The sequence below is a fragment of the Oncorhynchus nerka genome, linkage group LG13, assembly GCF_034236695.1.
Source record: "Oncorhynchus nerka isolate Pitt River linkage group LG13, Oner_Uvic_2.0, whole genome shotgun sequence".
Taxonomy (NCBI): Eukaryota; Metazoa; Chordata; class Actinopteri; order Salmoniformes; family Salmonidae; genus Oncorhynchus; species Oncorhynchus nerka.
In genome coordinates this window covers 23105407-23126557 of record NC_088408.1, presented here as the reverse complement: position 1 = coordinate 23126557, position 21151 = coordinate 23105407, and the positions used below count along the sequence as shown (strand labels likewise).

The 21151-nt window shown below is 40.9% G+C and overlaps 1 protein-coding gene across 3 annotated transcripts; it reads right to left on the bottom strand.

Moving 5' to 3' along the window:
* Positions 1-54: 54 nt before the first annotated feature.
* Positions 55-16177, bottom strand: LOC115139221 (glycerophosphocholine phosphodiesterase GPCPD1-like). Of its 3 annotated transcripts, XM_029676372.2 has the most exons (22): positions 16069-16177; positions 15491-15626; positions 15064-15156; positions 14647-14737; positions 14458-14542; positions 12258-12333; positions 11601-11642; positions 10682-10805; positions 10112-10355; positions 9740-9902; positions 8606-8738; positions 8114-8168; positions 7928-8020; positions 7769-7846; positions 7546-7585; positions 6615-6670; positions 6406-6471; positions 6040-6176; positions 5699-5834; positions 5458-5618; positions 4144-4208; positions 2580-2724 (listed from the first exon to the last, which is right to left on the bottom strand). In XM_029676372.2, the coding sequence occupies exons 3-22, from the start codon at positions 15110-15112 to the stop codon at positions 2681-2683; spliced, it is 1938 nt and encodes a 645-aa protein (XP_029532232.1). In that variant the 5' UTR covers positions 15113-15156; positions 15491-15626; positions 16069-16177; the 3' UTR covers positions 2580-2680. The 3 variants fall into 3 exon arrangements, with proteins under 3 accessions (XP_029532231.1, XP_029532230.1, XP_029532232.1); XM_029676371.2 differs by lacking the exon at positions 4144-4208 and having other exon boundaries at positions 55-2724; positions 15064-15171; XM_029676370.2 differs by lacking the exon at positions 4144-4208 and having other exon boundaries at positions 55-2724.
* Between the last annotated feature and the right edge of the window lie 4974 nt (positions 16178-21151).

The window sequence follows — 21151 nt, the reverse complement described above, 5'->3', positions numbered from 1 at the left end:
TAGTCCCGACCGGTATGTCCATTTTTGCAATGTGTAAAAGAAAGTCTTACAAAATACATTTCTAAATCATTTTATTAATTTTTCATTTCATTTAGCATTGTATTGTCCAGACAAGAGTAGCAGGGGTGTGACATGAACGAGCGACAGTCGATACAATCAACTCATGTCACCCAGTCCACCATAGCACTCTGTCTGAGAGGCATGCATTATGACTAACAGTAGGCCATACATACAGTAGAAGTGTCAAACATTAAGATACTTTTATAACTTAAAACAGACAAACGAGCAGACAGACTATACATTTCTACAACAATGCAAGCTGTGCTTGCTTCTGTGTTCAAGTGAAATGTTTACACCATTTAGGAAAAATAGACAGTTACATGTCTTCCATGTGCATTTAAATAAAAGATTGTAGAACAAAATACAGACGGTAGGAAAAATGTGAGTTGCAATGTAGTAAGAAAACTGTGCAAGGAAAAAGAAGAAAAGACCTTTGTTCAGTGGAGGCAAAGACAAATACTGGTCTTCTATTGCATTAAATGATCAGAGGTATGAAGAGACTGAAACAAGTGGCAGTCAGACGAGTGAAAACATACAACTTCCCCATTAAGGCTTTCTGATGTGGTCCTCTGTAGTTCAGTCGGTAGAGCATGGCGCTTGCAAAGTCGGGATAGTGGGTTTGATTCCCGCGACCACTCATACATAAAATGCATGCATGACTAAGTCGCTTTGGGGGAAGAAAAATATATTATGTGTTGAGCAAGCACAGCTACTAAGAAAACCCTTCTCATCAAAGGAGATAGGGATGTGGACTAGACCTAGCCATAACAAAGGGCAACCTATACTCCCCTAGCTATTTGGACATGAAGCTAAAACTTTGAATTTGTCTCTGTACTCCAGTATTTGGGATCAAATGTTTTAAAATGAGGCGACAGTACAGAATGTTACCTTTTATTTGAGAGCATTTTAAATACATATGTTTTACCATTTAGAAATGAATTCACTGACTCTACTTTTTTTTTTATTGTTAATAAGAATAGAACAGGTTTCTGAACACTTTTATATTAAATGTGGATGCTACCACACTTTGCGGATAATCACAAATGAATGGTGAATAATGACGAGTGAGAAAGTTACAGATGTGTAACTGTCGCCTCAAACAATTTATCTGAAATCCAAAATGCTCGAGTTCAAAACAAAATATTTTAGTTTCACTGTACAAATAAATACGTAGGAGTGTATACCTTTCCCTAATGGTGACTTTTGAGCTCACACAGAGTCATGGTGGTGTTGAGAGCAAAAACAAACAGTTTTTCTACTGGTCATTCAACAGGTCATTAAAGTGATATTATACATCTGTTCAGATTTAGGCACCCACAGCAACACTTCATAATCTGGGCATCAGGTAATGACACTTCATTAATGGCACAGCTCAGGGCACTCCTAATACAAATCAGATTGCATGAGTTTAAGTTCAAATGGACATTTCAATTTAAAACCACCTGAGAAAGTTTTGGTCACTGTCCCGAATGATCTTGTTCTACTGCAATACTCTGTCAAAATTATATGAGTGACAAAAATAACACTGCTATTGTAAAATGTTGGCTATATCATGAGGAAAATCATAACGCAGATGGAAATCATTATCCGCCTAAAGACTTCAAACTATAGCATATGCTTAAATTAAACCTATGATACTCCAATAAGAAACTTTATATCTGGAAAAGCTAATATACAGTTAATTTCAGCACTTTAGTTTGATTTGTATTTAGCAAATTTTCTAAATAAAAGATGCACTTGAAAATAAATTCCTTGAGTAGGCATTAATTTGTAAGTGAAGACCTGTGAATGTACAGGGAATTCCATTATTATTGTGACTGAGGTGCAGATCCCACAGTCATTCAATTGTGTAGAACTAAAATCCAAATAACAAATGCCAGAAGCCTTTTCTGGCAAAACACCATCCTTTTTCCAGTTAAAACAAACAGCTAAGAGACAACTGATCTGGACACAGCTTGTGTATGGCTTCCGTGGACCGAGTGGAGGTCAGTTCAGTAAGGGTTGTCACTTTCTGGTCAGACAGGATAGAAGTGCTAGACAGGATAGAAGTGTTTTGTAAACCACCATTGTGATTACCATCACAGCGCCTAACCCCTAGCATAGGAGCTACACCGGACGTGCAACCTTTTCAGAGTGTGATTCGCTCCAATTCACTTCAATGAAACCAGGCGTAAGCGCGGTAGCTTTGCGAGAGGCTTGCACTGCTCAAAGTTTAAAAAATTGACAAGCAGCTCACACCTGAGAACATTCGGATAAAGTGGCTTGCGCTCTGCTCACGCAGGCAAAAAGTTACACTTCCAGTACAACGGGTTAAAAAATAATAATCATTTTCCCTCTTCCCTAATGTAGCTCCTATGTAACACTCGGACACTTAATTAAAAACAAGTAGTGTACACTTACTCATCAATTCTGTCTATATGCATTTATGCTTCTGTCCTATCTAGTGACAAACTTAGGGGGCAGTGAGTTGTTCAGGAGGAGCTGAGGCCCGAGTCAGACTCTGCACTGCCGTTGTGCTCCTTGGAGGTGGAGGAGGGGCAGACAGGAGCCGCCTGGCAGGGGATGGTGTAGCAGGAACACACAAAGCTCTTCAGCGTTTCCTGCAGCGTGTGCTGCTCCTCTACTTTGAAGATGTTAGGCTGCTCGACCTGGTCGTCACCGATCCTGGAGAGAAAGATGGGGAAAGGAGAAAAACAAACATCTGTTCATGAGCCAAAGACAGAAGAACTATCTCAGGTACACAAGGGAACACGGAAGTGCTGTTCAAAGTAAAGATGTCTGGTATCTGGTTTCTCAGTGTCTACATAACAAAGGGCTAATCAACATGATCGATAGCATGTCACCATAAGCCTTAGCAATAAAAACAAACTCACATTACATGATCAGCTACTGTACAATGTTGTAGCATAAAGCAAAAGAGAAGGGATTAGCTTCTACATTTTTACATTTACATTTAAGTCATTTAGCAGACGCTCTTATCCAGAGCTAGCAGTATCATTCATGACAACACAACAATAGGCTTTTTCCCAACCCCTCTACATTACATGCACTAATGGAAAAGACCACTACGCTAACACCCATATTTTTCATGCATCTATGCCGATTCTTAATCATTATAAATAATTCATAAACAAATCGTTGTTCACCCGTCAAGCTATGAAATCCCTGAGAAGTTGTAACAGACTGAAATACACAATACTCTGCAAAGCCAAAGAGAGCAGCGAGCTAAACTCAAGCTGTTCTCAGTCATGAGAACATTGTGCACACAGGACGATGTCACCAGTTTGGGAACATCCATTCTACAACTAGCTGGAAGGCGTATTAGTGACCCCGAACTCATGATACTTCCTTGACCCTAAATAAAGAGCATGCAAATCTGAAAGGTTAAATACTTGCAGGTGAAAACCAGAATGCGCAGTGAACATAATGTTTCCAACGGGCATTCAAAAGAACAGTGCACACACCCATGGACCAACAACAGAATTCAGCTCAATGTAAACAGGTTCTTACAGCCACTTGCTCGTGAATCAGCCATGCTGCCTGACTACCTGACATTCCAACAAAACAGCCAGTCGCTCTAACTGGGTGCTTTATATGCCATGCATCTACATAGGCCTCTGTCTGGAAATGGTCAGTGCTGAAGAAGAGCTGGAAGTGGGAGTAATAAAGCAGAACATAAACAAACGGATAAAAGCATGATAAGGAGCAACCTTTATCCACGGGGGACGTCTCATCTCAAAAATGATAGACAGGGCAGTTGACCAATCAATCGTTGCTTTAAACAATCAATATTAACATTTTTATATAAAGTCGGGTAAAATGTTGCTACTAACACACTTTTTCATAAGAAGTGCAAACTCTAGGGAGACTATCGCAGGAAAAGGGGAACATAGCCTAGTTCGCCACACAGTTTAGCCAAATGAGAAGTCAATTGTCTTGCATCATTGTCATGGAACCCTGCTGGTCTGTTACAGTTATTGACCAGACCAGGGGGCTTTCATTCAGGCAGTAGTCACGAGGAAACAAAAGATCCAAAATCAGGGGTGAGTAAATAAGCACAACCAGGAACCAGAGAAACATTACTGGCATCAGAAGAACCAGTAGGGTGAGAGTCAATGACATGATTTGGCCACCAGCTTTCACATATTCTGAAAGAAAGAGGCACAGTTATCAGCTCCAGGTAGAAATGGCCATTTTAACCACAGATCTAGGGTCAGATGATATTACTCCCAATAAGGGTTGAAAGAATATCTGACCCTGCATCTGCTGTTAGGGGCAACTTCTACCAACTCCCAGTTGTCATGACAATAAGCAGGGGACTGGAGAACATGTATCTGGTGTATTCCAGTGATAAGATACAGCTGGAAGAAACTCCCAGGAATCCCAGTGAAGGGTGTAATCAATAAACACTATCACGGCCAAACATGTAGGCCACAGTTCAAAGGTGCAATTTTCGTCAAATAGGTCTGCTGAGGCAGTATTATAAAACCAGTTCTCGCTGATGTCAGGTCACATGACGTGTCTGTTCTTTGAAGGAAGCCTCTCTCCGACCCAGCTATATCTACTTGAATTTTCTAATTACATAACGACTATTACTTTCATTCGTCTAGCTACGGTGGCTGAACGACAAGTGATTCAATATTTGCCTACTGTGTGTGTTTTTAGGTTGTAATAATATGAAACCTTATATTATGATGTCCTTAACTGATACGCTGATTATGTTTACATTACAATTACTGACCCATAATGGACAATTTTCATTGTTGCAGTTGTAAAAATGTATATATTATTAATGTCCCATTCACTTCTCTTGACCTGCACTGTTGGAGCTCGAAGCTTAAGAATTTCACTGTACCCTGCAATTACATCTGCGACCCTGTGCATGTAACTAATAAACTCTAGAGCGATGTTGAGAAGTCCAATCAAGAACATTGAGCAACAGTCAACAGTCAACAGCTGTTGATAGTGTGATCAGGATAGATACTTAAACACTGGTTTACATAACTACATGAGATCAGGGTGTACCTGCCTGAGGGACAAACTTAAGTCCTAACAAAATATTTTATTATAGCTAACCTTTGGCTAGGCCTCTCAGGAACTAAAAACAGCACATTGGGCAAGATAAGGGGGGTCCTCTCCATTAAGCCTAGCCTTGGAGTAAAACAGCAAGCTTTCTAGGCTAGCACAAGTGCTTTCTAGGCTAGCACAAGTGCTTTTTAGGCTAGCACCAGTGCTTTTTAGGCTAGCACCAGTGCTTTTTAGGCTAGCACCAGTGCTTTTTAGGCTAGCACCAGTGCTTTTTAGGCTAGCACAAGCTTTAATCTGTGTCTGGTAACCTGCCCCTATATGAGCCAAACGAATTTACCAGTCATAGACCATCATCAGACGAATGTTTACCTGTCGTAGATGAGTCCGTCAATGCCCTGTTCCCGTAGCTTGGTCCTGTTGTCGTGGTCGTTGTTGAGGTCTCCCCAGCAGAACACTACCAGGCCTTTAGACTGGGCCTCTCGGATGTGCTCCAGATTCTGAAGGAGCTCCTCAGTGTGGGCACTAATACCCTACAGACACAATCAGAATTGACTGATCCCCTACATTAGCACAGACACATACATCCATCCATCCCAGTTCCACCACTCACCAGGAGGTTTTCGCTCTGTGCGAAGCTCATGGCGATCTGTGTGGTGCGACAGCGGATGTCCATGAGCTCCGGGTAGATCTCAGAGATGCCCTGGGTCAGGAACAGGATGGGGTACTTGTTCTGCTTCTGACGAACCCTTGGGGAGAATACAGCATTTATGGTTAACTTTACCCCCCCCCTTACGTATACATTCATAAAGCCTTCATAACGGCTACATAACACATTTGTCATAAGCAGTCATAAACATACATATTACTACTATGTAAACAAGGCTTCAGCTTGGCAGGTTAACACTGTCTTCAGTCTGACTGTTGGATAACTGGTGGGTAAGCGGTGCTTACATAGTGCAGACGTCAGGGTCGAAGCAGGAGAAGACGATGCGTCTCTTGCCAGCTCTCTGCAGCACACAGGTCAGTATGATGTCCAGGAACAGGTTCATGTTGAAGTACGAGGACAGGTTTCCTTCCCACGAACCATCCTGTTGTAAACAAAATCACAACCATCCAATGTGATAAGGGTTGTTACTATAGGACCATGATAGGATAGTTAAAAGTACAAAGTGTTCCTATTTGACTTGAACTGCAACCCCTAACCCCAAAAAAACAGATGGCTCATGTACGTGCTCATCGGTTCAGCCACTTAGGTACTTTCTAGCATGGCCACCTCGTGACGTCCCATCTCCAGTATAACTGACTGGCTGTACCTACCCTCATCTGACAAACCCACTTCAGCTCGATGTTGAAGCCCACATTTTCAGGCACTGCTTGGAATATCTGGAACATGACATGACATAGGGAATCAGATATAACAGGACACAGAACCTCAAGGTTGGGATAGGCTAGTTCACAAAGATCACCAAATAACCCCATCATATGGTAACCTCGACAGCGGTGACGCCAACTAGGAGGTTATCTACCTGGGAAAAGGAAGGGAAGGGCTGATGCTCGTCAACCTCTTCCTCTTCATCATCATCTAAGAAAGAAAGTGGGAGTAAACCATGCACTTCACACACAGGCCGATACACAGTTCAGCAGCTCTGATGGTTCATGTTCAACTGCTTTAAAACAATGATGCAAGCAGCAGACATGCAGTGCATTTGGAAGGTATTCAGACCCCTTGACCTTTTCCACATTCTGTTATGTTACAGCCTTATCCTAAAATTGATTAAATTGTAAATTTTTCCTCATCAATCTACACACAATACCCAAAAACAGTTTCTTTAAAACATATTAGCAAATGTATTAAAAAATAAACTGAAATATCACATCGGGTTCTTGGTCACCTTCCTAACCAATGCCCTTCTCCCCCGATTTTTCAGTTTGGCCGGGCAGCCAGCTCTAGGAAGAGTCTTGGTGGTTCTAAACTTCTTCCATTTAAGAATGATGGAGGCCACTGTGTTCTTGGTGACCTTTAATGCTGCAGACATTTTTTAGGAACCCTTCCCCAGATCTGTGCCTCGACACAATCCTGTCTTGGCGCTCCAGGGACAATTCATGGCTTGGTTTTTGTTCTGACATGCACTGTTAACTGTGGGACATTATACAGACCGGCATTTGACTTCCAAATCATGTCCAATCAATTGAATTTACCACAGGTGGACTCCAATCAAGTTGTAGAAACATCAAGGACGATCAATGGAAAAAGGATGCACCTGAGATCAATTTCGAGTCTCATAGCAAAGGGTCTGAATACTTATGTGAACAAGGTAAATGTTTTGTATTCTTTTATATATATATATATTTGTAAAAATTCTAAAAACCTGTTTTCACTTTGTCATTATGGGGCATTGTGTGTAGGATTTTGTGGTGGGTATTATAGCCAGCGAAATATAAGAAAATACACTATACCTTTGTGGTCGTTCACCTTCAAGGCAGAAGCATGGCCCAACTGTTCATCAAACACAAAACCAAGTCATCTTTCACATCATATAGGCCTACTCCTAAATAGTAAAACCATAGTCTACATGACAAAAAAAAAACTTCATATTAACCCATTTCAAGGACTGGCGTCTGAGTGTATTAACTAGTAAAGGAGAAGCCAGAGGCTAGCTGTAGTTAAAAGCTCTTCTACCTTGAGCTGCTGAAGCTGGTCGTATGTGAGGTCTTTGACAGGAACTTCAAACAGGTCCAGAGAGAGTTTGTCTCCTTTCTGACAGGAGGAGAGGAACATAGAATAAAAAGTAAGGATGCTGTACAGTGTGCACCCGACCACATTTATGTTGTTGTTTACCTTCTTAGTGGAGATGCAGCAGGTGAGATCGTGGTACACGATGGGGACGCAGTCCTTGGAGAGATGGACGTCAAACTCTACATAGGCAGCCCCCTTCAGAAACATACAACACACATGCAGTCAACTCTGATGTAAAACATGATCAGATACATTTTCAAGTGTTTTATGTTTTGTAGGAATACTCACATGATTGGCAGCACTTTTAAACGAGGCAATTGTGTTCTCCCTAACTTTGGTATGTCTGAAAATCGAAATCAGACATTTTTAGCACAAAACCAAAGATAACCAAATCACAATTTACAGTATAACACAGATACCAAACCAATTGTGTACGGTCAGACTACTAGTTAATGACTTGCACTCTCACAACTTCTGGCTGAGATTCAGAGGCAAGGTTTTCCCAGTACAGTGACATGACAAGAAACCAGAAAGAACAATGTCTTCGTTGTTGTTCGTTGACCTCCACTTCCTGTTGATGTCTCAGTCTGACTGAGCATGTCCTAAACTTGCACTGAAACTTTGAAGCCGGACAGAACAGGACAAATGCATTCAAACATTCAATAAACAGAGTACAAAAGGGACTTTGTGTTGTTATTGAGTAGAGTCCTGCTTCAACACACACATAGACAATCATTAGGTACATCAACCCCTAATAATAGTGTCGTGTGTTTCTCTCACTTGGCTGCGTGTGTGCTGCCGGCCCCTCTGTGGCCCACGTCCAGAGGGGCACTCCTCTTCCTCCAGTACTTGGTGAAGGACGAGCTCATGTCACACTGCAGTCCCTCGATAGGACGGATCACCAGGTAGTCCACTGGAACAGAAAAATACATGACTTTACATTATATATATATATATATATATATTTTTTTAAATGTGAATTGTACTCATTAATTAACTTTAATCTGACTTATATTTTTTACCAGGGAAACATCTCAGCTAACCCTCTGGCCCCAAGTCATCTAATCCTGCATTTACATTCTAGTTCCTGTTTTGACCTATTTCACACCCTGTTGAACAGTTACATGCTAAGCGGAAAGTTGACTGTTTACAAAGGGGCGGCAGGAGGAACTGGATGTGCTGACCTACAGTATTCTACAGGGTTGGGGTCAATTGAAAAAAAAATGTTTACCCCCCCTCCCCTTTCTCCCCAATTTCATTAGAAGGAGTTTAAATTTAAGGAGTTTAAGAAATTTAAGTCATCCAATGTAGGAAGTGATTTGAATTAAACAATTCAAATTTGAAATAAGAAGCCCTCCCTTTCAATTTGAGAAATCTTTTTTTTTTTAGTATTGAAATAGAATTTCAGTTTTGGTGAATTAACTGACTAATTCCATTTCTGAAAGACCTGTCAGTCAATAGAGGCTGAATCCAAGTTTTAGACCATCTATTTAACATTGTCACTCTCAGGGAAATATAGAAGTTTTCAAATTTAACCTATATTTAACTAGGTAAGCCAGTTAAGAACAAATTATTATTTATAATGACGGCCTAACCCGGCCAAACCCGGACGACGCTGGGCCAACTGTGCGCCGCCCTATGGGACTCCCAATCAAGGGCGGATGTGATACAGCCTGGATTCGAACCAGTAACTGTAGTGATGCCTCTTGCACTGAGATACAGTGCCTTAGACCTCTGCGCCACTCTGGAGTATATTCCATAAGTCCTGCTGCATCCGAATCAAGTTTTCTGCAAATATCCCATTGATATTACCTGATTTACAAAGAGTTACATGGGTGTCAAGTAACTTAGTAGCTTTAAAAAATATATATATATTACAAGACCACTTGTTCCAGGAGAGGTGGGGTTGCTCACCTCGGACTTTGCCCAGGGTCTGTCTGGAGTTGCGTTTCATGATGGGCAGAGTGACCACACCCGTGTCCTTGCCACTCTCCACAAAGAATGAGGAGAGAAGGCAGGCCGTACCCACGGTCCCCGGGTGGGCATCCCCTGGCACCACATGCTCACCCATGTCCTCCTGTTGAAGAGGGGAAGAAATGGTTAATAGATTCACTCTGTGTGTGTGTGTGTGTGTGTGTGTGTGTGTATATATATATATATATATATATCTCACACACACACTGTCTGATACCGACTTTCTGCTAAAACACTGGTTTGGGAGTATAGTTACAACACGAAAAACAGTTTCTGTAGAGTTGACAATAGTCATCCTGCTGTGAACTGTACCTCAAAGAAGTCAAAGGTGAGTTCCAGGTTGTCAGGGTCCATGGAGTGGATGACGTACTCTGTCCACTGTGAGGCCTCCAGGGCGTAACCACACTCAGGCTGGGAGTGGCGGGACTTGTACCCATCTCCACTGATCATACTGGTCTCCAGCGTGGTGGTCATCTTGTGCCACGCCACCGCGCTCTGCTCCTGCTCTTCATCATCCTCCTCCTCCTCTTCTACACCTTCCAGTGTCAGCTTGATCCTGGGGTAAGGGGGGAAAGGTCACAGGTCAACAGTGGTCAAATTGGGAAAGGTTTGAGACCTTACAAGCCTGACTAGTAAGTCATGAATTTGAACAGGTGGACTAGTGTTCTCATCACTACCTTTACAGGAGTTGTCTGCATATTTCATGAATAAAGAGGATTTATTTTAGTGCCATATTTGGTTTGATTCCATAATTTTGTGGGGGATAATTTCTATCTGCATTTGAGGAAATTCTGGCCCCTTCTGATCCAAGCCACAGTCTCTTAGATAAGCACTCAGTCAGCAAACAGTGTTGAATAAGAGCCGCGTGTCTCTCGGCCTCACCTAAAGCGAGACTTCTTATATTTCTTCTTGGTGATGGATACAGGAGACGTCTTTGAGTAGTGCAGACGCAAACGGATCTCTGTCTGGCACGTCAGCCACCCAGAGTCCACACATTCTAAGCCATCTGCAGAAAGGAGTCGCAGAGAAACATGTGGTGAGTGTTCTGGCACAAAATGGCTCCTGCTGGATCACCCAGGTGAGTAACAGTACTTGGTGGTGGATGAGGTTAGCTATCCGCAAACAATGCAAAGCACTTTTGAGAAAATTGCTATGGAAATAAAAGCCATTGTTTAAACATATTGTGTAGGGTGGGAAAACAGTCAAATTCACGTTTTACCAGATAACTGTCACCTCAAATCTTAGCAGTCTCTAATGGGGACTTTACATGTAACCTGTGAAGAGTTCAGTTCAACCAGAGGTTTGAGTCATTCCTCAGGTACTTAGTAGCAGTTTGATGTTTATTGTCATAAATCTTGCCTTGGAGGCAGAACTGAGCAATTTCCACTACATGGGCAAAGTCAAAATTGGCTATATAGTAACAATTCTTGAAAACATAAATGTGATTTTTGGTCTTAATTTAAGGTAATGGATAGGCATAAGGTTAGCAGTGTGGTTAAGGTAAGGATTAAGGTTAGGTCAACCTATCAGGTAAGAGCGTTGGGCCAGTAACCCGAATTTGACAAACTGACTTGTTAGAAAGGTGGCATCCTATGACGGTGCAACGTTGAAAGTCACAGTTCTTCAGTACCGGCCATTCTACTGCCTATGTTTGTCTATGGAGATTGCTGTGTGCTCCATTTTATTTACCTGTCAGTAACGGGTGTGGCTGAACTAGCCAAATCCACTCATTTGAATGGGTGTCAAATATCATTTCCCAAAATGGATTAAATCAAGATGTGATACATTTAGTTGGACTTACTGTGGAATCCAAATTGGCCATTGTCAATATCAAGGTGTGATTCTGCAAGAAAATAAACAGGCATGAGGTCTATAGAAAAAAAAAAAACATATCAACTTCCATACTTCTAAAAGCAACATAAAATAGTGATAATAATGATATAGATTTGATGTTTTAAACCTTGACCAAAAAGTGTCAGGCTGTAGGATTGAGGGTGAAACTACAGTATTTTAGATTTGTTCCCATCAAGCTGATTTTGAATGAGCTTTGTCTTAGTTCTGAAACAATGGTGTTTGAGTGTTGTTTTGTCACATCAATACAAATACAGTGAAATGTTTCATTTTAGTTAAGAAAATATTTACTAAATAAACTCTAAACAAGAAAATCAAATCAAAAGTAACACAAAAGACCAATAACAAGGTTATATACAGGGGGTACCGGTACCCAGTCAATGCACTGGGGTACAGGATAGTCAAATTAATTTATACATGTAGGTTGGGTTAAAGTGACTATGCATAGATAAACAGCGAGTAGCGGGGTGGTGGTGGGCAGTGTAAATAGTCCGGGTGGCCATTTGATTAAATTGTTCAGCAGTCTTATGGCTGCTGAATCCCCTTGCCTCAGCTAAGCATAGAAACATTTCCCAAACCAAGCCGGGCATGGTTCTGGTTTATATACCTGTGGGGCTCATCAGGCGTGGCTGCTGGTGGGTCTCCCACTTAGTGACTATCACCTGACAGGGACCACCTGCACTCTGCAATGCCAATGTTTAGTACAGCATTAAGACAGATATCGTCAACGGTCACTTTGGTTACCAATCAGCAAGCCAGTCAGCCATTGGTTGATATCTGCAAAGGGGTTCTGTTAGTTGACATGAGGCAGAACTTTGGCGTCATCTCTTCTACTACACTAACATATTTTGCTATCTCCTCTGAAAGATTTTGAATACTTACTTTAAAACATTTTAGAATTATCATTTTTTCTCCGGTCCAACAAAATTGGTCTGCTACAATATTTAAGCAATAAGGCATGAAAACCTGGAGATGATTGTGTGAATAACTCCTGACCAAGCGTTGTTCGAAGGCCCAACATGGAACGTAGGGCCGGGAAACAGCCCATAGGAGGTAGACATTCACGATTTTTGTTATTTTAATGAGTCCATTTGTTTTATTTCATCCTTCCACCAGACAATATAGTCCAAATATAGCCAAACGAGCTGGTCGTCCATTCCAAACCTTTTAAGCAAAAAAGGTTGCCATGCAGGCTAGTTACTTCTCCTAGCCAACTAAAGCTAACACACAATCACACCAAGCAGCTGAAATGACAAACTGCGTTTTCATTTGTTTTCCCTTTGCCATTTCTTTTGATATATCCATTATAATGTTCCAAAATGAATTTGGCTGGCCCAGAGAAGCTGTCAGTCTCGTCACATTCATTCTCTCTACTGCACAGTGTAAAAACCTGCAAAGTTGTTGCACAGATCAGAGGCAGGCAGAAAAGTTTAGACAAACCAAATGCTAGCCTAGTGGCATGGAGAAATAATGTCTAGTCACTTTTTTACAGGGAAGATTAAGTTTATAAATTGCCTGGCTGTGATGTTGGGCAGTGGATTATTCTAACGAAACTGTAACAGGCATTACCCAGGGACTGTGGTGAATAACTCCCTGCTATCAACCAATCAGCATCCAGAATCCAAACAACTTGTTTTATAATTGGTATTAAAAACAGGTTAAATCACAAAAAGAATTGAATGTGGTCCTGGTTTTAGGTTTCTGGACACAGAGACATAGTAAAATGTGTTGTCATTACAGCTGGCCTATCTGAATGTGTGTGCTGAGCAACACCCCATGAGTCAACAAATTATGCTCTCTGACAAGTTAGTAATGCTGCTAGTCCACTGACAGTAGTTCAGACCAGAAAGGGACAGCACAGTTCAAATGAGTTGTTTTTCCTCGGTTCCACATGGCATCACGGGTGTGATAGTGTTACTTCATATGCTACTGTCTGTAGGACAACAGCCAGACGCGCTCTCTCTAGATGTCCCTCTCTGAAAGAGGAAGCTTGAGCCTCCAAGCTGGCCATATAGAGAACATTACTGAGAACTGACATTAATAATTGGAATGGTAAAGAACATACTGTGCTTGTGTGTGTGTCTGTTCCAACTTCCAAGTCTAGTGTAGCATTAAATAACATAGGAGAGGCTCACGTCACGTGCACAGATCAGAGCTCAGCTATGGCCAGCTGGCAGAGCTCCAGGCATGCTCTCCTCTCTAAGAGTTATGTAGCAACTGCACAGAGGACAGCTAGAGGGGATCAACACAGATGTGGGGAAAGTGAGCTAAATAACCCATTAATGATCTTAGATCTGCTATAGCGTAGCTAATTTAATGCTTTCTAGTGTTCACTCAAAGCAGACTTACTCATAGACTAACTCGTTCACACTTGGATTACAGTGGCTCCACAGAAGACGAACTGTGTGTGAATTAAAACATCCTCTAAACAGTTTAGTATGAAGTACATTACATTTAAATGCCATTCAATTTCCTAAAAGAGATTAGCTGTGAAAATATCAGCAGCCTCCAGAACTGAAGTGGGGATATAAAATGTTGATCACGCTGTATGCAGGCTATTCATCACCATCATCAAAAGGAAGGATTAAGAGCGCAACACAACGACTCCTAGTCTGGCTCTAACCTGCTGTTAAGACAATACTGTCAATCATTTGTCAACTGACACTCAATGGCCAACATGAGATTACCACTAAAGCAACTACTTACGTAACTGGATTATGGTACAATCATTTTTAAAGACCAACTACAATGTATTTTGTTTAATATTACTCATTACATCATGCTGACTGCACATAAAATGAACTCACCTTTGACTCCAGGAAGTGGCCTTTGAAATAGCGATAGGTTGACACAGCACCTCTGGGCACACTGATGATCCTCTTCCACAATGTGCTGGGGATAGAATATAATAGGTGTAATTACTTAAACACCCTGTAGCTACAAACATCAACACAGAAATCATTCAGATCATATTCCAGGAGAAAAGTGATATGTACCCATCGTGTTCAGCAGGTTGTAGGGTCACAGCTCTCTGATAGCACCAGGCTCCTAAAGCTTCACAGCTACCAACCATGGCTATCACCTCACCTAGTCATACACCATATTATTACGTTCCATTAATGTGCCACACACACACACTCACCTTGCACGCATTTTCACAAACACCCCCACCCCTTATTAGGTTCAAAAGATCAAGGACTTTTTAACCAAAAGCCAAACTCTCATGGACAGGCTTGTAATCGGGAATCTTTTACGCACAATTTTAGATATAGGTTAACTGAGATTAGCTAAAAGATGACATTCCTGATTGACTGTCTGGATAGTTGTAAAAATGTCTGTCTAAAGTTGTCTTGAATTGAATAGTCTTCTTGTTTCAGATTAGTCTGTTGCCCTGCAGTAGGGGTTGGTCTTACCTGGGGATGTGTCTCCCCTAACTGCCAAAGTCACTTGAGTTGTCTCCATAGTTGACACAGGCACAAACAAGGTCAATTGGAGGTGAAATCAAGCTGGAAAACCAGGAACTTAATGGTAAAACAGGCATGGATTTAGGCATAGATTTAGTGGATCAACAAACGTCCAACAAAGCTGTGCTGGGTACTAGCTAGCCATATATATATATATATATATATATATATATATATATATATATGACTAAAAAGACAAGTTAATTGTCATCTCTTCTTTAAAAGAGAGAGTTTAAATTCAATGGAGTTAAATTCTTACTAGTTAGGTATTCAGGGAACACATTTTACAATTGGAGAACAATTACAATTGTTATGTTGAAAATCAGCTCTTTGCTAGGAACTAGCTCTCTTTAAGACAAAATGAATATCTACATACCTTGCTTTTTTGTTATTTGCCAGGGGGTAGACAGCTAACATTAACGTTATAGGATTGATTCAAGAGAAGCCGTGCTGGCTATTCCATGCTGAAGTATCAGACTGGAATGAACACCGTTCGGTCCAGCTGCGTTGTGCTGTATAAGAAAAAAATTACCATATCAACACAATCACTTGGGCACTTTCAACAAGCCATCAACACTATCGTTACCTAACTAGTTAACGTTACCAGGATAACATATATAAAACTAGTATTAGATCGTTCTCATGTTTGAGGTAGCTAACGTTATTGTATTTTGCACACTGCGTATGATGTAGTTAAATTCAGACCGCCTAATTCCGGAATTCAGGATTTGTCAACAAAACTGACGCGTTAGCCATGCTAACCGGATAACCAGCGGTTTACAGTAAGTACGCTAGCTTGCAAGCTAGCTGCGCCCTTGCGGGCAGACACAACCAGTAAACTAACGTTGGCTAGCTAACGTAGACACAAAAGCGTTTTTACTTTCTCTCGCTACAAAACTTAACCATTGTAACTAAACAATATCGTCGCATAAAGCACAGATGGTATCTATTTACATTTCTCCATCAGCGGCCAGATCTTGTTCGATGTAGAGTATTTGGCATAGTTATCAACAACGTCTGTGATGCCGAGTAGTCTTGTTTTCACCGGTGTGAAATGAACAACATTAATGATCAGAAACAATAGTGAACTCACCGTTTAACCTTCAAAATAAAAGTCCCGCATTAAAACTGATGCAACCGGATTCAAATAGTGTAATCACCATGCCATAATTGGAATAGATAATGCTAAACAAAAATCAGTACCAGAGTTTCTCCTGAGTAGAAGAGTCCCCACTTTAATGCAACACAATGTTCAGAAAATTGTTGACAGTGTAATATGTAGGCCTATGTTCAATACGCATATCAGATAATCTGGCAGATTGTCTTTAAGGGCCACAATAAGGGCAGCGACAACCCTGGGTGTGTAAACATTGTGGATTTGGATACTAGAGGTGCTCCAGTTGAATGAACCTCACTTTTACTGCGACATATAGCCTACTGTACAGAAAATTGTGTACAGTGCATGTTCTACAAGCATATCAGAGTCAAATCGGACAGATTTCCCAGTCAAAGTTTTGCAATAAGAGTAGGCTGATACCCCATTCATGAACCCAAGATTCACAGGTAATCCTACAGTGCATCTACTGTATGTTCCCTATGCACTTATGTAGTCCAATACATCCAGAGTGCGATTTCAACAACAAAAATTGTAAAATTAATAATTATTGTATTTTATTGAATTCACAACTTTCCAAACTTGTTTATCATTATCTAATCCAATTATGGTGTGATTCGCCTATTTGTACCTGCTTGCATCAGTTTCAATGTGGGACTTGTATTTGAAAAAGGCGAAATGCTGATTCCACTATTGCTACTCATCGCTAATGCTGTTCATTTCACACTGGTCTTTTCACCCGCTGGTTTTGCTCGGTTACGCCAGAGGACCGTAGCCGGTTCTATTGCCGCGTTCAAAACAAGTGGGAAGTCGGAACTGGGAACTCGAAAATCAATTTCAATTTAAGCGGCTTTTTAAGACATTTCAACAACAAAAAATTGTCGGTTAAGAACAAATTATTATTTTACAATAATGGCCTAGCCCGGACAAACCCTCCGAACGCTGCGCCACTCGGGAGACAAATGTCATATTATGTCTATATACTGCCCAGTGTTGTAATGATGTGCAAATAGTTAAAGTATAAAAGGGAAAATAAATATAAATATAGGTTGTATTTACAATGGTGTTTGTTCTTCACTGGTTGCCCTTTTCTTGTGGCAACAGGTCACAAATATTAATGCTGTGATTGCACACTGTGGTATTTCACCCAATAGATTTTTTTTCGAATTCTTTGTGGATCTGTGTAATCTAAGGGAAATATGTGTCTCTAATATGGTCATACATTTGGTAGGAGGTTAGGAAGTCAAACTCATGTTGTGGGCAGTGTGCACATAGCCTGAAATATCCGACTTCCGAACTAGGAACTCGGAAAAAAACGAGGTCAAATCATGACGTCAGTGATCTTATGGTCTGAAAAGAAATCCTATCACTGACGTTATGATTTGACCTCGTTTTTTCCGAGTTCCCAGTTGTCGTGAAAGCACTACAAGTCTAGCCGATAGTCATGTCAAGACAGCTGGGAACTAGGGGGGAAAAAACGATGTCAAATCATGACGTCAGTGATCTTAGTCGGAGCTCAAGAAAGATGCTCGTTGAGACAAGATCGTAAATGGATATCACGAAATTCGGGAGATAATAAATACATATATATATATATGGAATTCTTTCTTGATTTTTCCCAAGTTGGATGACCGTTCAAAATACTTTTCCCAGTCGGAGATTTCCGAGTTCAGACTTCCCATTTGTTTTGAATGCGGCATACACCTCTCCAAGTCCTCACCAGCCCCCCTTGCGCTGTGAATCACGTGGGTCGCGTTAGCGAGGCTAAATTTCCAAGGATAAACCCGTTAACCCCCGTGACTCACAGCCAAAATTCAACTCCTGTTGATATGCTTGCTTTGCTTCAGTTTCCATTTGATTTCAGCTATCACTCTCAAATGCAAAAGAAGGAAATTATAAATAAATATTAAATGAAGACATTGCTTAACAGGACACTCAATATTTTACTTCAGGACTATCAACAGCTCTGAAACATCAATGTCCCACTACAGCTATAAAGCAGTTAACAGTCAGTAGACTATTTACAGTCCCACCAGTGAATGTGTGCCTGTCTCTGCCTGAAGGAGAGCGAGATCAGGTGCTTTTAGGCCATGCTCAAGTGTCCGTTCCTCGGATTGGATTATTACATGATCACTGAGAAAAACAAGCTTCTCATGTTCCCTAAATTGTGCAGTATTGCTAGTATTGCTTGAACACTTGCCCCCCAATCCCCCCTTCCCTAAAACACGTGTAAATATTGGACTATACATTTAAACTAACACCTCCTGAACTGGGCTACCTGTTATTGTGTTTGTCCATTTACATTCTAAGTGAGTAAATGACAGTAAAGTATTAATCCCTATGTCATGACAAAAAAATGATGTACCAGTTAAATGATTTTCTATAACGCTTGCTTAAGGAAAAGACCAGCATGTTTTTCTGAAGTACAGCCTAATGATATTAGGGAAACCCGTCTTGACTCAGCCTAGTGTGCAGAGCATTCTTGTTTCTGTCCTTGTATTGCTGGAATACAGAACAGCTATTTATAGTTCAAAGGCAATATATGTACAGGCTACGGATATGTATACTCTGGAGATCAGCACACCTTCTAACCATCCATCAATTGCCTGTGTTTCTGACCTCATAAGGCCCCTGTTTGAGGTTGAGCCAGGATCCTGGCTTCTGTTCATGAGGTTGAACCAGGATCCTGGTTTACAGAATATGGCTACAGACAATGACCTTACAGTGACATTAGCCCTGACCCTCTTTCGCAAGAGAATCGACCGAGAGACAGACTGAATCTAAATACCAAAGTGGATGACAGGCATCATGTGTCCTAGGCTACTAGGGTTCCCACTTACACAACCATGACTGACCCTGTGTGTGTGGGGTTATGGAGTAATAGAGAGTGTAACCATAACCATTAACCTGTTTTGAATTATTGTCAAGAAGCACATTATCCAAGTTAAGTTTCCCATGGTGGCAACCACACATTATTTTGCTGTAGCAGTTTGTGTTGTCATGACAACATGTTCATTCACCAGTCCAGGCCAGAGAAGTAGTGATTGCATAAAGATTTTACGTGACTTTAGCCCCCTCCAATGTTCCCAAAGGGTATTGCATATTGCAGAAAGCAGGAGGTATCCCTCCTTTCTGCCGAGAGGAGAAAAGAGGAGAGAAGCGGATTTAAAAGACAGTTTCTTAGCATATCAATAATTCCCCACCCAACACGCTGAAACACTTTTTCAAACACCCTTCAAACACAGATAAACTTAAAGCACGGTCATGTACGAGGTACTTTATATTCATAGATTTAGAATCTTATATCTGTCTCTCACTTTATGACGTTGAGTCTGAGGGGGAAATCAATTCTGAAAGCTGCAGCACAGTGGAAGTGTATGATGAATGTTGAGCCATAGAAAACCACTGTGATATTTATTTGGACCAGGATATTATTAAATTCTTATGTGGACTGTGTTCCAGTGGGAGTCTAGTGGGACACCAGTGAGCCATGGTACGGTCCTGGGGAAAGAGAGGCAGATTTATTTTTCGTGAACCCGCTGTGCCTGTGGCATTATGTTGAAAAGCATTTCTGCTGCAGCTACAATTGTTGCTTGTTTGTGTTATGAGTAAAGAATACGCTGAAGACTTCGTAGTGAGAGAAGGAATAGAAGGGGAGGGATTGTGTCTTCACAGCAAGGTCTTGCTACACAACACTGATCGATGTCTGGCAGTGGCTGCTACTGCAGGGGGTGAGAGAGAGAAAGAAAGAGAAAACAATGATGGGAGAAACTGCAGCATTCTAAATATTTAACCCTCCCAGAACGAGTGTTTCTCTCGTCTCCTCAACTTTATTGTGTTTCTCTCCTCCTCTCTCAGAGATAACTCACTGCCACAGACTCAAACATTAAAACACTACTGATGCTGATGTGATGAAGAGTGCTTGTATTTATAAGTACACAGCAATAAGCCTAAGAACACTTCAAATCCAGTTTGAGTATCATGCAAACTTCTGGGGAAGTTTGAGTATCAAGTATTCCTGGGGAATGTACGTATATGCACTTAGCAATGTATGACCAGATGTGTTGGCTATAGAGTAATGCTGTTGTATAATAGGGTAGTTTGTAGCCCAGATTAAATTAGCAGTGCTGAGGTTCTTAATGACCACTCTATTTTAGGGCTCCCCTCAAAGGTAATCATTACCATTAACTATCATAATGTATGCCACACTGTATGGATTATGATTGATATGCATTCATAACAGCATATTATGGCCAGGCTAATATGCATTCCCATTCATAACAGCATATTATGGCCAGGCTAATATGCATTCCCATTCAAATAGCATATTATGGCCATATTAATATGCATTCCCATTCAAATAGCATATTATGGCCAGGCTAATATGCATTCCCATTCAAATAGCATATTATGGCCAGGCTAATATGCATTCCCATTCAAATAGCATATTATGGCCAGGTTAATATGCATTCCCATTCGTAATAGTAGGTCTTCATCATCGGTGTCATATTAAAAAAGTCATTAGAAACATTATTTTTAACAGAGAACATTAGCTAATAATTTGCTTCTCTGTGGATTTTGAATCAGCCTGAAATAATTTGTAATTTCATGTGCTGTTCTGATTTATTTCTGGGATGAGCTGGTTTATGTAAGGAAGGAACAAATCCTAGAACATCTCCAAAATGGCTTGTTCCTGATTTAAGGCCAAATTGAATATTGAATGTGGTCTATTAAAAACTTGACGAGAGCAGCTGTAAATGTAACAGTTAGGAATCAACTTGAATGAGTTTCCTTTAAACTGACACAAACATGTTGCTAATAAGGTTTGCTAACTAGTCATTTCTTTAGGCATATTCTCTGAGTGGGTCTCTACAATCCCAGGTAAACACCAGATAAAATAGAACTGTAAAATTAAGTTAGCAC